Source organism: Castanea sativa, chromosome 3, assembly GCF_040712315.1.
Source record: "Castanea sativa cultivar Marrone di Chiusa Pesio chromosome 3, ASM4071231v1".
Lineage (NCBI taxonomy): Eukaryota > Viridiplantae > Streptophyta > Magnoliopsida > Fagales > Fagaceae > Castanea > Castanea sativa.
The window spans coordinates 15,738,056-15,755,706 of record NC_134015.1 but is presented as its reverse complement, the minus strand read 5'-3'; the positions used below and the strand labels follow the sequence as shown (position 1 = coordinate 15,755,706).

The window sequence follows — 17,651 nt, the reverse complement described above, 5'->3', positions numbered from 1 at the left end:
CTTTATGGGAAAATTCTTAGTTTACATACTTGCAATTTTAAATCTTATACGGTAGAGTAAACAAATGTGAACAATGTAAACCTATAATTTAATAATACTTTTTAAATATGAATAACAATTAAAATTCACCCTATCATGGACATAAAATTTTTTATGCCCCCATGGATCAAACCTGTCTTCTCCCCCTTTTAGGGAGACAGAAGTACCATCCAAACTACAGGGTTCCAAAAGTAAAATTTTTGAGGTTAAGATTTTTTTTTTATTCAACACATCACAAGAGGAAAGGTTTAAGTGTTTAAACACGTGCATAGTGGATTCTAGTTTCGGGTGCATTACAATTTCATGAGCGAAAACTTTTGCTCTTTCCCTTAAATAATTTTTTTTTTTTTTGTAAAGAGCCATTATTTGGTCAAATTAAAGAAAATGATGTTGAAACCCCTAAAGATATTATTTGCGGGATCATGTAGTTATTGTTTGATATATGGTTTTATATGATTATAAAGTTTTCAGTTCGCCTATAAACACATTCTTTTTCACATATAAATTTACATTCTACTTAAGCTGTCCACACAATAACGTTCACCCTTTACATTTCAAAATGCAACTTTATTAAGAAAGCATTTTTTAAAACTATTAACAAATGCTTATTTTATATTTTTTGCCTCAAAAAGCGCATTTCGGCTTTTAAGAGCCAAAACAAATGCACACTTAAGCATATTATATTAACTTATGCATTAATCAAAAGTTGACTACTCTTAAGCAAGACATAAATTTAAGTGTGAAGAGGGTGTCCCTAGCATTATTTTAAATATTTTTCATCCAATTTTCGTTACAATTAAATAAATTAATAAACGAAAGCCCTATATTTCACTAGAATAAAAGGGAACCGTAATTAAAACAGAGAGAGAGAGATACGGAGAAAGACCAATATGTGCTTCTGTGCCAGAGTGGACTCGGGGAGTGATGGTCTACGTCAACTGGTATATTTCATTCACATTCACATATGGAATTCACAGTTTACACGCCAATAGCTCTTCTCTAAGGGGAAGTAGGAATTCTAAGGTTTTAAAAAATAGGAATTAAAGAAATACAAAACAAAAAAATATATTTATACTAAATAAAAATCTCATCTCAGTCAGAAAGTTTTGAAAATCTTCACGAAGAAATTTCCTTAAGCCTTCAAGGACCTTTCTCTTGTTGTTTTCGTTTTTTCCCTTTTTAATACCATTCCAACAATGAATAAACCCGTTAATTAGCATTCCATAGAAATCTTGAAGATTTCTTTTGCCAATTGGGGGCATGTAAGAGCTCCAATAATAGCATTATTTCTTCTTCTTCTTCTTCTTTTTTTTTTTTTTTTTTTCTCTTAATATTAGACCAAAATAAAGGCGCAATAAACAAAGTAGCGCAGCAGTGGGGGATCAGAGAGATTGCTTGAAATATATGATATTCCAAGATTTCACAACCAAATGCATACTGAATAATTACAAGTTCACAACCATACTGTTGGGTGCACTGCACCATGAGTCCAGCCCACGTAATAGACATGCTCATTTAATGAGCAAGTCTTTCATGTTTCTTATCTTTTCTTCATTATGTACAAAAGTCAGCACGAGTTATTGAATTGGCTTAGGGGTGTTGGACACGTTGAGGAGAAAAAGAAGAAAAGATGAATTGATGCATTAAAGGCCGAATCTAGAGCTGAAGAAAGAGTTTTGGTAGAAGCAAGGACAAAGTAAGTGGCTTGTATTTATTGTGATTTGATTTGAAGGGTGTGGAAGGAAGAAAAGAAGAAAAGGTGAAAGAAATAAAAGGGTAAGGCCATTCGGCCATTTGGAAGTGTAGAGAAAAGAGAGAAGTCCTAGCAAGTGAGATTGAGGACTGCAGTCTTGAAGAACTGTGTGAGTGAGAGCAAGCAAAAAAGAGGAGAGAAATAGAAAGAGTAAGAGAAAATTGTGAGAGGTATACAATGAGAAAGAGAGCAGCGAGTGAAAAGAAAATGAATTTTTTTTTAATTATTTAAGTTATATCTCTAAGTGTTATAATCTCTATTTAATATAGTGAAATTATTCGGAGTTTGTTCCGTGATTTTTTTCGAAAAAAAGATTTTTACATAAATTTTTATATTATTGTGTGGTTGTGCTTCCATGTGATTGCTGAAATTTACTCACAGTTATATAGAATTTTTCCGGACACATACAATAGTTCATGCATTCATATGCAATATTCCAAGACTGAAAACAAAAATATGTCTCAAAAATTATACAACATTAGCAAGAGACAGGCAAAGTAAACACAACTGTAGATCTCCAAACTAGTTTAGCTTCATACGATGGAAGACAGTTGATAGATTTTATATCCTATTCCCACCTTCACGTACCTTTGAACCTTTCCTTTTGTAATTTTATACGAAAGAAGACAGTTTGATAGATTCTATAGCTTCATACCAAGGAAGACAGTTTAACAGGCAAAGTTAATGCTTCAACTTACAAAAGGATTAGCTCAAGAAAGAAGGGGCTATCTATCAACAAAATACATGTAGGTTCAACCGTTCAAGGAGGAGGAAGAGGATGGATTGAAAGAAACCTGTTGAGAACAACTAAGCAATTCATGAGGCCCAGCTTCTTCTTGGCCAACACCCATAAGATCAAGGTAATATAAGTAATGGGAGATGATGTTGTTCATGAACTCGTTATCATCTTGGCCGCAAACAAGATCTCCATAAAGCACATTCATGGTAGTGCCAAAACCAGGAACCCGCTTGGCCAAAGTATCATTCTTAGTGGGTTTCCAGTGACCAATAAAGACATCATGTGCTGAAGGTTGATGCTTCTTCACTGGTGTCATCCACCTCCAAATTGCAACTTTGAAGGCCAAAGTAGCATTTTGTTCAATATATTCAGGATGGTTCAACAAATCGACCTTCAAGGCTCTACCGGCTTCTCCATAATTGTACTTCCTGTTGAAAGCACCAAGATAGAAACTTGTTTGGATTGTGGTATATATGTAACTATGAATTACCTTACAACAGATTCTTCAGGGGTTGGAAACGAAAGACACGTATATACAAGTCTTGGGGTTTTGTAGACAAAAATGTTTACGTCTTTCAACTAACGAAATGCCCATATCCAGTTTTACCAAATATTTGGTTGCATATGCTTTTATCAAAGATCTTTTACCGATTTCGCATGAAGAATGCATGGCTGAGGTAATATTTGAATTGTGATAGAAATGGATTTTGTTTTAATGTTTCTTTAACAAATATACATACAACTTCCAAAGTAGTTTTAACTTAGGACAAAATCGAAGATGTGAAAATAATTCGAATGCAAAGATTTAAAGGATGTACTGATCATTGCCAATGAGATTAAATAAGTTGATATGCAAAGATGTAAAGGATATATTGATCATTACTAATCAGATTAAATAGGTAAATACCAATAGATAGGTAGAGCACCCCGGCCATAGTATGCAACTCCAGGAGTGCATGGATAAGTGCTTTTGTATTGCTCATCACAATAATACGAGCTGGAATTCATTTCCTTGTTATAGCATAAACCACAAGCGAATGGTTCCTTGGTGGCCACTTTAGATCCACCTAAAACAATATCATCCACATTTACATTGCATGGAGATAGCAAAGGGTCATTGATTGTAACTCATATACAAATTATAAAAAGCCATATCATCATACGTTGTATTCCAAAAAATTCATTTAATCTCAAGCCCTTTTTTTTCCTTAGGAGAAAAGAACCTACTTAAAACACTATCAGTCAGTAGATTCAGTTTAAGCCTAATGCTTATTTCTCTTTATTTGAAAATGACAGAATCAACAACTAAATTAAGGGTTGACTTGAATCATAATTCTCATCCTAACTCAGCCATAAACAATATATATTGTTAATCTTTTCATCAAATTAACACGTAATAAGCCCAAATTATACCTCTTGTAGTATCAATTCTTAACAGATTAATTAAGTAAACGCCAAGAAAGAATTAAAACTTACCCGCCTTTTTTAACTCAACTTCCTCAAATTAAAGTTTGCTTCGTTTGGATATTTCAAACTGAAAGTGCTTTTTCTATTATTATCGAATTATCAATTATGATGCTCATTTCAATAAGATTTTATTCGTATTTCAGTATTAAAAACTCTTAATGTTAACCTTAATTATCTTATCTTTAAGTAACCATATATTAAACTGTTAAATTTAATTAGAGAGAGATTAAAAAAAACATTTATCATATTTTTTAAGATTTATTCTACTTGAAACAATCCAAAGCAAACAGTTACCATGTAAAACCTATAAACTCAAACCCGGACACAAAATAAGTCATCAAACATGTATTTTTAGAAAGCAGGAACTTTTATCGCATACAATTAATCTAACAACACATCCAATTTCACATCATATTGAAGTAGACGACTCTGAGTGATGACTAGTTCTGCCTACTGCCTACCATTTTTTACAGACTTTTTTTTTCCACCACTTACAGTCAATCTTCAACAAGTTATGAAATTGAGTGTGTCGGCAATATTGTTATTGTTATAACTCACAGGACGTTTTGGTAGCAACATGGGCCAGAAAAGCTGCTAGTTCCTTCATTCCCAAGAGTTTCCGGTAGGTGGTACCAAAGCCGTAAGGCTGGTAATCAGCAGAGGCAGTGATAAAGGACTGGTAGTCCCAGAAGCCCACTTCATGGGTATCAACCTCAAGTGAGTTACGGTTTGAGAAAATGCTCTCAAACTGTGAGCTCCGGAAGTAGTTAGAAATAGCCCCGCCACAGCATGCGCTGACATGCCTTCTACAGAAGGGACACGCATCTGTTTCGTATGATGGCTTCACAAAAGACTCCTCACAATTCACAAGCAGTACTAATAATATCAAAGCCGTTGTCAAGAGTAGTACAGACCAATTGTAAGCCATTTTTGCGTGTAATAAGTAAACAAGGGTGGTAAAGACTGGAGAGTGGAGAGAGGTTTGCACCTTCACTAAAGAAGGAGACTCTATATAAGAACTATATGGAAGCCTTAAAGAACCAATCTACAGCAACACAGTTGAGGTAACTGAATTTTGGTGTTGATGATGCTTGAGAAATCCTAACAAGGTTATCATTTCGAGGTGGTTTGTGTCAATAGAGAAGCCAATAATGCTGCTTATCCCTTTTGCAAAAGGGATAAGCAGCATTATTGGCTTCTGAAAGGGAAAGATAGTCAAGAGCAAAGTCATCAAAAATAAATTTTAACTTAACCACAAATAAGTGTACCAAATCTCTCAAAAAAAATTCGTGTACCTAATCTCTTTTTGTTTTTTATTCTAAAAAGCAAATCTATTTTAGTTTTTGACAATTAATTAGAATCATTTTTTTTAAGGTACAAGAAGGAAATAAAAACATTATAACTCATTCAATGAACTCTTAGATTTAACAAATTAATTTATAGACTTGGCGGGTCCCGCGCCTCCACTTGCCGAGCTTTTGCTTTCTTTTTTCTTCTTTGGTTCTTACTTTAAGGGACAAGAAACACGTGAATGCTAAAGTTTGTTCTTAAATTATTTAATTTTTGAACCAATTATGATACAATCATCAAAATTTTCGTAGAAAATTTCACACAATCTCGCATGCACGTACTAGTTACCACTTCACTTGAGTATATCATACAACGGTTAAAAAAATAAATATGGATTATTTGAACAATTCGATGCCTATAAGCATATTATTGGGTTCAATTATGACTAAATTGCAATTTGTACATTTACGTTTGGAAACTTTTTTGATTTTGTACCCTAAAATTTTAAATTTTAGATTCTTATTACTAATGTTACGAATTGTTTTAATTTAAATCTTTTTGTTAATGTGACATGATAAGGTGTCCATTAAATGCCAACTAAATTGTAATTTACACTCTTAAAATTTGAAATAATTGTTTTTATTTTGCCCTTTAAAGTTTTGAAATTTAGATTTATAAAACATATTATTTTGAATTCAAGTAGCATTTAATAAACATCTTATCACGATGCAGGGACAGAATAATTTAAATCCAAATGATATATAAATTTAAGAATATATATTCGAATTTTGAAACTTTAAGAGGCAAAATCAAATTTACCTCAAATTTTAAGGGTATAAATTACAATTTAATCTAGTATTATTGTACTTTCCATTATACTATACGCCACAAAACCAAACGTGGGCTTTTGGAAGCCATGGTCCCCTCTCCCCACAAAATTTGACACCAAAATTAAGAGTTGGTCTCCCAGAAAGTAATAAATCCACCTCCCCACAAAAAGAAATTAACCAGCTAGCTCAGTAGTCTCTAAAATCTAATTTCCCAAATGGCCTCTTATTAGAAAAGGTAATGGTTTTTAATAAAAACAACTACCATGTTCTTTCATTTTAGCTTTGTCCTAGCATTCTCCTTGGTGGCGCTAATAATCTAGCTTTTAATAACTCAAAAAGGTATTTTATCTATTTTAACACCTCACTTTACAATATACCAAACGTTAAAGGTTCTATTTTTTACCACTTCATTTAAATATTCTTTCTTTGTTCTTTTTTATTCTTCCTCTATGTCTCTTTCTCTCTCTTCTCTGAAGCAAGAACAACCAACAAACTCGCACATCTTTCTTCTCAATTTACCAAACTACCCACCACCACCAAAAAAATAAAAAATAACACCAACCAACACAACCCACTAACCATAAACCCACTCAACCACCAGCCTCTCGACTACCACCATAGCCATAACAACCACTGCCACCATTAGCACCACCCATAACCGCAACTCCCAACCACCAAAATCATAACTAAATCACAAACCCAAAATTTCAACTTTTAGCTTTAGTTCGTCCTTGTACCTTTAGAAGATCAAAGAAAAAGAAAGGGAAAGGGTTGGTTTTAGTTAAGAGAGAGAGAAGAGGGAGGCGTTGGGTGAGAGAAAAAGAGAGAGAGAGAGAAGAGAGAGAAGAGAGAGAGAAAATTTTTTAATGAGAAAAGAGAGAGACACAAATAAAATGATAGGTTTTTTTTTTTATCACTTGTAGTTACAATGAACTACTATCTCTAGCAATTCATTGTAGCAAATTAGTACAAAATTATAGGTTTACTACCACCAATGTAGCTTCTTCTTTGTGTTTTGGGTGCTAAAAGAGCATTTTAGCACTACCAATGTAAATGCTCTTATTTGGTGAGTTATGGGTGTTGAGTTCAAGTGGTGAGTTTTTAACAATTAAAAAAAACAATTTATATTGGAGAAATAATTATTATTTGAGACTAAGTCTCTTTTTTTTTTTTGGGTTAAATTTCTAATTGTTAGTCAATACATGAAATGTTAAATGAAAATCTTAAATAGATGAGATTTAATGTTAAGAGTGATAGTACACACTACACACAAATAAAATTTTGGTGACTTTTTCCCATATCTATATCAAATTCAAAAATTTGTGTACACTTATCAAAGTTTATAAAAATGAAAAACTCTTTTAAAAACTTATTATTTTTAATTACGTGTGTGTATGTGTATGTGTATTTGTGTTTTAGATATCTTATTATTGATGCATCAATATGATATTCCTCCCCCACCTAACACCAAACCAAAATTTCTATCTCCTCGCCTGACTACACTATTGTACTATAAAGTTAATTGGTATATATCAACAGGAGACTTGTATATTTATCACACCCAAAAAAAAAAACAAAACAAAACAAAACAGGGCACTTGTATTTTTTTTTTTTTTTTGCGATTTCAGAAATATAAATATATTATATTGGTCTCAACAAGGTAACAGAATCAAGGTTTAGAACCCTACCATCATCCTTCTCTTTCCCTTTTTTCCAGCATTCTTTCTGGTAGTGCCTCCCTCCTAATATCTATCCACAAGCATTCAAGCAATACCTCTGTCAAATCTCTTCCTTCTGAGCTTCTTTTCAAGTCACTAAACACAATCAAAAAACTACCTTTCTTGAAGGTTAATACATGCATAACTAGCACAAGCACAAAAATAAAAAATGGCTCATTTTGCCCCAAAGCATGCATAACTCTTTGATTAATGGATAAATTACTGGTTGTCCCTAAAAGATAAACCATTAGAAAACAATAAATTTAATCATATTAACCATAATTCTAACAATTTTCCTCGTGTGTAGGCCTAAAATTTCCCTTAATAAGTGGGCTTAACACATAATATATATATATATATATATATATATATATATATATATATATATATATATATATATATTAGAATCAATATTTAATATTTTTAAATGTGAGGTGACACCAGAGCGTCCCAAGATTTAGTAAGCTCAACCTGATGTCAGTCCATGCCCAAAAGTTTTCTTTGAAGATTTGAATAACAGCCCATTATTTTAAAACGTTTTTATTACTCCCTCCGTCTCAATTTGTTTGTCATGTTTGAAAAGTCAAACTTTGTAAGAAAGCTTCATTTATTATCTTGTCTGCCTTATAAAAATATATAAGTTTACAAAAACACCCTTAAATAAATTTATCAGCTTTTTTTTTTAAGATTTATACTTAATGAGGCAACTAAAAATGTGCCCTAATTCGATTGATTTTTTAAATATATGCTAGTTTTCTTTTTAAATAGTTTTGAAAATAAAATAAGAGTATAATAGGAACATTAGTAAATTAATGACTTTTAATTTTAGAAACAAGACAATATTTTGGGACATCCCAAAATGGAATAGAGGACAAACAGACTGGAATGGAGGGAGTATTAATTAAGTCAAATTGTCTTTATTTAGTGTCTCCTAGGATAAACTTAACTTTATATTTTATTTCTCTTAAGCGAAAAATTATTGTGTACTCCCGGAATACCATAAATGCGTATTCTCTCCTATCACAAGAATGGTGGGTCTCACTAATTAAATTCATGGTGGGACCCACCATTCATGTGAGAGGAGGGAATACACATTTATGGTACTCTGGGAGTGCCTAATAATTTTCCCTCTTAAGCAGGCAAATACTTTATTATGTTTCTAAGTTCTTAAGAGTCATATCTGACTTTGGTCAAGTTAAGTAAATGTATTTATTATTATTTTTGTTTTCCTATGCTTGAGGGGTTGTTCCAAGCTCTATTTAAGCCTTTAGCTTAATCAAATAAAATTTAGAGTGTATTTTCAAAATTTAAAAAAAAAAAAAAAAAAAAGAACAAAACATTGGGTTTTTCAGAAAATGGATTTCTTCAAAATTATCTCTTATCCCTTGGGTGGATTCCTTTGGGTGGTAAGTATCAGTTTCTATATCTCTTGGGTGGTTTAATCTATATCTCATAGAATGGTGAGCCAAAATAGTTTTGTATCCTTAGTTAAATTCCTTTGGTGGTATTATTTTTATTCATTTGAGTTTACTTTGGTGATAAGCTTAGCTAACATTTAAATTATTGAATATTTTTCTTATCCCATAAAACTAGAAAATATAAAATATTCATCCAACCTATTTACATTTATCATATCGGTTAAGTTTGGGTTGCCCCTTACAAATCCAGTATAAGTTGGTATTAAAGCTTTGGTTCAATGGCTTGACATCTTTGACATGGAAACAATGGTGAGATACCTGAGAGAGATCATTGAGATTTTGAAATGGATGATTTAAGGAAACAACTTCAGCAACTCTAGGAGCGTTTGGAGTTTTACGAGAATGAAGGGCGAGGTCCCAGATATCATAATTTATAATTTGAAGTTGTTAGCAATGATGAAGAGGAGAATCCATTTCACCATGCCCCTAGCCATGAAAGTACTCTGCCCCATCGTCATCATCTCACAAACTTACGAGGTTATGATATAAAGGTGGACATTTCAGAAATATGAAGGGAAAATGCAACTTGATGATTTCATTGATTGGCTAACTACAGTTGAGTGAGTCTTTGGTTTAAAGATGTTCCAGATAATTGCAAGGTGAAGATTGTTGCAATCAAGCTGAGAAAACATGCTTCAATTTGGTGGGAGCATCTCAAGAAGCAGCGACAACACGAAGGAAGAGATTGTATTGTGACTTGGGAAAAGATGAAAAGAGAGCTTATGAAAACTTACTTGCCTGATCACTTCAAGCAAGATGCTTTTCTAAGGTTTCATAATTTCAAACAAAATGAACTTTGGAAGAGTATACATTAGAGTTTAATCATCTATGACTCAATGTGATATTATAGAACTAGAGGAGCAAATGATAGCCCATTATCTTGATGGGTTACGTGTTGAACTTAGTGATGTTGTCCAACTACAAACCTATTAGACCTACAATAATGTTTAAAAGCTTACTAAGAAAGTGGAGAGGCAATTAAAGGAATGTTGTGGCAGTAACTTTTGATCCTAATCAAGAGGGTATTTCTAACTGAGGGAGTGATTCCACTTTCAAGGCTATTGCACTACCCAAGATAGTCATTGTCAAGCAACCACCAAAGAATGAATCTGTATCAAGTTCCAATCATCCCAACACCACTGGTACAGTCCGTAGAGGTTTCAAATGTCAAGGCTTTGAACATATTGCTTGTGATCGTCCAAATCGAAAGATAGTTTCTCTGGTGAAAGGAGATGTGGAGATAGAAGATAAGGATGAATCACCACTATTTGTTTGTGAATCTATTGTTTACAATGAGGAGGTGATCTTTTCTAACCAAGGGGAGGCGCTTGTTGTTCAAAGGATTCTCAATGTAGCCTATGCAGAAGATGAATGGCTTCAGAACAATATTTTCCATACCAAATGTACTTCTTATGGAAAAGTTTTATCATTAACAGAGGAAGTTGTGAGAATGTTGTTGCAGCAACTATGGTGGAAAAGTTGAAGCTAAAAACTGAAAATTATCCTCAGCCATACAAACTCCAATGGCTTCACAAAGGCAATCAGGTGAAGGTAAATAAGAGGTGCTTAATTCAGTTTTCTATTGAAAAGAATTATAATGATGAAATAATTTGTGATGTATTACCCATGGATGCTTGTCATTTATTACTTGGGAGACCATGGCAGTTAGATAGGAAGGCTATTCATAATGGCTTCAAAAATACTTATTCTTTTGAAATAGATGGTGTTAAAATAACTTTGGCTCCATTAGGAATGATCCATGTTCCCAAACCTTCACTTAGGGAGGGAATTAATTTATTGACTAGATCTGAGGTAGGGAGAGCATTAATAGAATGTGGTGAGGGGTTTTCTATTATGGTTAGAGAAGAGAAGGACCCAATGGATATTCCTCCTATATCGGTACCCTTTCTTGAGGAATTTGGTGATGTCATTCCTAATGAAATTCCTTTTAGTCTTCCCCCTATGAGAGATATGCAGCATTGCACTAATCTTGTGCCTAGTTCTATTTTTCCTAACAAACCAACTTATAGAATGAATCCAAAAGATCATGAAGAGTTGCAGCAGCAGGTTGAAGAGTTGATAGCAAAAGGCCTTGTAAGAGAGTATGAGTCCTTGTATTGTTCCAGCCCTCCTTGTTCCCAAAAAGGATGGCTCATGGCATATGTGTATTAACAGTAGATCCGTAAACAAGATTACCATTCAATACCGCTTTCCTATTACGCGGTTAGATGATCTTCTTGACCAGCTTTATAGAGCTACGGTTTTCTTAAAGATTGATCTACACAGCGGTTATCATCATATTCGAATGAGGCCAGGTGATGAATGGAAAATAGCTTTCAAAACTAGATAAGGGTTGTATGAGTGGATGGTGATGTCCTTTGGACTCTCAAATGCTCCTAGTACTTTTATGCGCTTAATAAATCATGTCTTTAAGTCATTCATTGGTCACTTTTTGTTGTTGTGTATTTTGATGACATCTTAGTGTATAGTAAGTCTCAACAGGAACATATAAAGCATCTTTATGAGGTGTTTCAAACTCTTCGAGAGCAAAAACTTTATGCAAATGGAAGAAATGTCATTTCATAACTGACAGCCTTGTGTTCTTAGGCTATGTTGTTTCAAGTGATGAAATCAAGATGGATCCAAGCAAAATTGAGGTTATACTCAGTTGGCCCGTGCCAAAGTCTCTCCATTATGTTAGAAGTTTTCATGGGCTTACTTCTTTTTATCGGCATTTTATTAAAAACTTCAACAACAATATTGCCCTTGTTACTAAATGCTTAAAGGGAGGAAAGTTTCAATGAAATGAAGAAGCCCAAAATAGTTTTGAGCTACTCAAGAAGAAGGTGACAGAAGCTCTAATTCTGGTACTTCTAGATTTCAACGAATTGTTCGAAGTTGATTGTAACGCTTTAGGTGTGGGAAATGGTGTTGTGCTCTACCAAGAGGATAAGCCTATTGCTTTCTTTAGTGAGAAACTAAATGAATGCAAGAAAATTATTCTACTTATGATAAAGAATTCTATGACATTATTCGTGCCTTGGATCATTGGAGTTATTATCTCCTTCCAATTGAGTTTCTACTTCATTATGATCATAAAACTTTGAAGTATTTGAATAGTCAACAGAAACTCAACAATTGACATGCTAGATGGGTTGAATTTCTTCAACCTTATTCTTTGTCTACCAAACAGAAGTCTGGAAAGCTGAATCAAGTGGCAAATGCCTTGAGTTGAAGACATTCTTTGCTAAACAATATGGAGGTAAAGGTGTTAGGTTTTGAAGTTCTCAATGAGCTATATAATGATGATCTAGACTTTGGTGATGTGTAGAAAGATTGTTCCAAGGGTTCTATTAATCATTTCTTGAACCAAGAAAGTTTTCTATTCAAAGACAACAAACTGTGCATCCCTCAATGTTCTTTACGAAGAGTAATTATTCAAGAAGCTCATAAAGGAGGTCTTGCTAGACATTTTAAAAGAAACAAAACTCTAGCTCTTGTGCAAGAAAACTTCTATTGGCCCAAGTTGACTCATGATGTAATGTCTCTTGTGAGAAGCTACAAAACCTGCCAAATTGCTAAAAGTCACAATTAAAACAACACCGGGTTGCACACACTAGTTCTCAAGGCTCCATGGGAAGATGTCATCTTAGAGTTTGTTTAACGAATTTGACTAAATAACAATTCTTGTTAAATATAACGTTTAACAAGAATTATTAAATTATGTTGGGAAAAATGCTCATACACCTCTTAAACTTTCAAGTACTAGCCAAAACATCCCTTAAACTTTTTTATTGGCCAATTTACTCCATAAACTTTACATAGCAGCCAAATCAATACCTCAGTTAGTCAACCATTAAAAATCTAATGGAATGGTCACATGTGTCTCACGTGAGATTTAAAAAACAAACTCAATCCCAATTTGGAACCTGATGGAAAGAAAGACACAAAGGAACTAAAGCCACCTCAGCAAAGCGCCCCATCGTCTCATCGCCCGTGTCTCGACGATGCTTGGTGGTGCTCGTTCATCCTATCTGAATAGCAAAGACTCACAAAAATGTCAATACTAGAACACCTTCTTATAGAAACTAAAGAACTACAAGCCTACTTTAACTCTAGCAAAGTGCAATGGCACCCACATGATAGAGTTCTTGAAGTAATACAAGGACTATCGTGGTGCAATGGCACCCACGACTAGTCTAATACAATGAAATGCACAAATTAATTCACGAATACTTTCCATAGGGAATATTAAATGCATTGACAACAAAGAGTGCCTATATTTCGATCACCCAGACCCACCTGCCCCATGTGTTTGCCCACTTAAACAAGCATGGAGTAGCCTTGATGCACTCATCAGATGGCTCAAAGTGGCGTATGAAGAGAATGGTGGATTAGCCAGAATCAAACGATTTATTTAAGGGAAGTTAGAGAAGGCCAAGAAAAATCTAGAGGGATTCCTTATGAGAAGAAGAAACAAAAATGCCCAATTGCTGTAATGGCCACAACTATTGTGGTGACTCAAGGAGGCGATGCTAGGAGACTACAGTGGCTCTGTGCTATGGTGGCTCTGTTTCTACCATGTCTTTCTCTCTTTCCTCTCTCCATGCCAGATTTAGCTTTCTCTTTCTATTAATTGGGGTTGAGTTTGTTTTTTAAATCTCACGTGAGACACACGTGACCATTCCATTATATTTTTAATGGTAGACTAACTAAGGTATTAATTTGGCTGGTATGTAAAGTTTATAGAGTAAATTGGCCAATAAAAAATTCAGGGGGTGTCTTGGTTAGTACTTGAAAATTTAGGAGGTGTATGAGCATTTTTCCCAATTATGTTTAACAGACTTTGTTTTGGGTTTGCCTTGAACTCAAAGAAACAAGGACTCTATTATGGTGGTGGTTGATTGATTTTCAATGATGGCTCACTTTGTTCCTCGTAACAAAATTGCAAATGCATCTTCTATTGCTGATTTTTATTTTAGAGAAATAGTCAAGCTTCATGGTGTTCCAAAAACTATCACTTCTGATAGTGATTTAAAGATTGTAGGTCACTTTTCGAGTACTCTTTGGAGGAAGTTTGGAACTGCACTGCAATCCAACTCTTCTTATCATCCACAAATAGATGGACAAAGTGAAGTTGTGAATTAAAGTTCAGGAAATATTTTAAGAAGCTTTGTGGGGAAGAACATTAGACAGTGGGATCTTCTTTTGACCCAAGCCAAGTTTGCTTATAATCGATCCACTAGTCAAAGTACTAGTCATAGTCCTTTTGAAGTAGTTTATGGCCTTACTCCTACTAGACCACTTGAATTGACACCACTTTCTGTTACCAAGAATTTCAATGGTGATGCCGAAGAAAGGGTGAAGGAAATAAAGAAATTGCATAAACAGGTCTAAAATAAGATTGGAAAGCAGAATGAGAAGTACTACAAGTAAGCAAATAAGCATCGAAAACCAGCAGCTTTCAAGGAAGGTGACTTGGTTTGGATTCATCTTAGGAAGGACAGATTTCCCTCCAAAAGATCTTTTAAGTTGAAACCTAGAGCTGATGGACCTTTTAAGGTGTTGCAACAGATTGGTGAAAATGCTTACAAGATTGATCTGCCTGGAGATTATAGTGTTTCAGCAACCTTCAACGTTTCTAATCTTTCTCCTTAGTATGAAGATCAATAAGACCAAGTGGGCTTGGGGGCAAGTCCTTTTCAAGTAAGGGAGTATGACACCGGAGTGTCCCAAGATCCAGTAAGCCCAACCTGATGTCAATCTATTCCCAAAAGCTTTCCTTGAAGATTTGAATAACATCCCATTCTTTTAGAACTTTTTTATTATTAATTAAGTCAAATTGTCTTTATTTAGTATCTCCTAGGATGAATCAGACTTTACGATTTATTTCTCCTAGGCATGCTAGTACTTTTTTGTGTTTCTAAGTTCCTAAGAGTCATATCTGACTTTGGTTAGGTTAAGTGAATGTATTTATTATTATTTTCGTTTTCCTATGCTTGGGGGGCTGTTCCAAGCTCTATTTAAGCCTTTAGCTGAATCAAGTAAAATTTAGAGTGTATTTTCAGAATTAAAAAAACCTTGTGTTTTCTAGAAAATGGATTTCTTCTAAATTATCTCTTATCCCTTGGGTGGATTCCTTTGGGTGGCAAGTATTGGTTTTTATATCGCTTGGGTGGTGTTAATCTTTATCCCATAGAGTGGTGAGCTAATATAGTTTTGTATCCTTAGTTAAATTCCTTTGGGTGGTGTTATTTGTATCCCTTTGAGTTTGCTTTGGTGGTGAGCTTATCTATTCTTTAAATTATTGAGTGTTTTCCTTTTCTCATAAAACCCAAAAATAAAAAATATATGCATCCAGTCTATTTCCACTTATCATATCAGTTAAGTTTGGGTTGCCCCTTACGAATTTGGTATCATGAGGTAGATCAGAAATAGAGATCAAATTTAAGATCTTCTACTTTGATACCATAATAAAATACAGATTGTTCAAAAGCTTAATCTATTAAAAATTATAAATTTAATCATTTAACTTTAATAATTCTAACATTAACCATAATTGTAATATAGCTTTTGTTTATTAATGAAATTATGCTGATTATCCCCAGAATGATAAAGCATGGTCTTATAATATCTGGAACTTTTTAGAATAGGACAAATAAATTATAGCATCATGTATAATGAATTTATGCTTTTATTGCATTTTTTTTTTTAATGAAGGCCGTAATTTTAAATTTCAAATAGTACAGAGTTTAATTTGAAACTGAACTTAAATTATGGTTTTTAAAATGTAATTTACCACAAATTAAAAAATTACTTCTTGAAAAAATAATCTCAAAAGGGCCTTATTTTCCCTGTTTTGGTCGAACAAAGGTTCTAATTGGGAGCCTTTCTGGGCCGCTGGCCTAATTTACACTAACTTGGGCCTCAAATTTTAATCAACTCTAAAATAATGCTTGCCGATATTTTACAGCCAATACTTGGATTGGATTATAGCCTATTGGATCTACTTTTTCTTAGTAGGAAAAAAGAATAAAAAATTTTAACCTCTCATGGATGTGCAGTTCTTGTGGTATTTGAATGATACAATAAAAAGTATGTTTGATTTTGCAAAAATATTGCATTTGTTTCTGCCTTCTGGTATGAGTATGAATAGTTTTGCCCTGTGGACCGGTCCACAGCCATTCTAACTCTTCATGCCCAAAAGAGTATATATGATTTTAGTTTTCAGGGAAAAAAAAATAAAGAATATACATGTTTTAAACCTAGCAAACGCAGAAGACCATCTATATCTGAAACATAGTAGTATTTATTGTTTCACTTCGGTCTATTTCAGTCAATTCGATCCACTTTGGTCCATTAAATCTCTTTCAGTCTACTTTGGTCCAATCGGTCCATTTTGGACTAAGTAGGCCTTTATCGAGGGATTTGGGTCTTAATTTTTTGCTTTCTTTATGAGAACTGGGCCTTAAATTGATTTTTTTTATTCGGTTGTCTTATGAGTTTTTGGCTCATAAAAATTTTTTTTTTTCTTTAATTTTTGGGTTGAAAAGTAAAAATTTTTATTTTATTTGGACCAATCTCTTTAGTTTTAGGCTAAAAAATACAAAAAAAATAGGCATTAGAAATTAAAAAATTAAAACATTAAAAGGAAATAAAAAAGATAAATATTCAAGTTTCAATAATATAGGCATTATACTTGTATTTGGAAACAAAATGCTACAATTATAAAATATATAATAGTTTAAACTTAATATAATATGCTACATGCCTTCCATGGAATGATGGTGTATATTTAATTATTTTAATATTCTTGGATATGTTCAAATTAGTCAACCAATTATGATATATATATATATATATTAAAAGTCATCTTAACAATATCTTCTCCATTTATATAAAATAATATTAAATTACTCTTTTTTTATTATTAAATTACTATGTATTGTCATTGAATGCATAAAAATAGAAAATACTTTTAAATAACATATTCACTATTTAACTTATAAATTCTATCTTACATTTTTATAAAATAACAATATTACATTTTCTCACTCGTTGAGTAGATTTGTGACTAATTTAAATAATTCCCAACCACCATTTAAGACTTGAAGCAATAATGTTATAACTCATGTTATTTAAAAATTATTAAGATGCTCATAATTTATATGTTGTAAAAAACAAAAGGCAAAAACGTTCGTAAGTTCAAATTTCAATTAACAAAACTCTCTCAAAAAAAAAATTCAAATAACAAAAATAACATCGACTAATTAACTAGTATTCCATTAAGAAATAAAAATAAAACAGTACTAATAGCTTATTGAGAACAGTCATACT

The 17,651-nt window shown here is 33.1% G+C and overlaps 2 protein-coding genes across 2 annotated transcripts; one reads left to right on the top strand and one right to left on the bottom strand.

Annotated features, from left to right (window-relative positions):
• Positions 1 to 2,183: 2,183 nt before the first annotated feature.
• Positions 2,184 to 5,227, bottom strand: LOC142629728 (chitinase-like protein 2). The gene is made up of 3 exons (XM_075803768.1): positions 4,557 to 5,227; positions 3,439 to 3,598; positions 2,184 to 2,959 (listed from the first exon to the last, which is right to left on the bottom strand). Exons 1-3 carry the CDS (start codon positions 4,924 to 4,926, stop codon positions 2,545 to 2,547), a joined length of 945 nt encoding a protein of 314 aa, XP_075659883.1. The 5' UTR covers positions 4,927 to 5,227; the 3' UTR covers positions 2,184 to 2,544.
• A 5,713-nt stretch (positions 5,228 to 10,940) lies between these two features.
• On the top strand, positions 10,941 to 11,486 carry LOC142628579 (uncharacterized). The gene has a single exon (XM_075802648.1). It carries the CDS (start codon positions 10,941 to 10,943, stop codon positions 11,484 to 11,486), a length of 546 nt encoding a protein of 181 aa, XP_075658763.1.
• The last annotated feature ends 6,165 nt before the right edge of the window (positions 11,487 to 17,651 follow it).

Bases quoted from the DNA above. Each gene is read 5' to 3' on its own strand.
- LOC142628579 (XM_075802648.1), top strand. From the start codon at position 10,941: ATGGATGCTTGTCATTTATTACTTGGGAGACCATGGCAGTTAGATAGG.
- LOC142629728 (XM_075803768.1), bottom strand. From the start codon at position 4,926: ATGGCTTACAATTGGTCTGTACTACTCTTGACAACGGCTTTGATATTA. The intron at 3,599-4,556 runs GTGAGTTATAAC...ATATTGTTTTAG, and splicing joins TGTTGCTACCAAAACGTCCT to GTGGATCTAAAGTGGCCACC. The intron at 2,960-3,438 runs GTATTTACCTAT...TGCTTTCAACAG, and splicing joins GGTGCTCTACCTATCTATTG to GAAGTACAATTATGGAGAAG.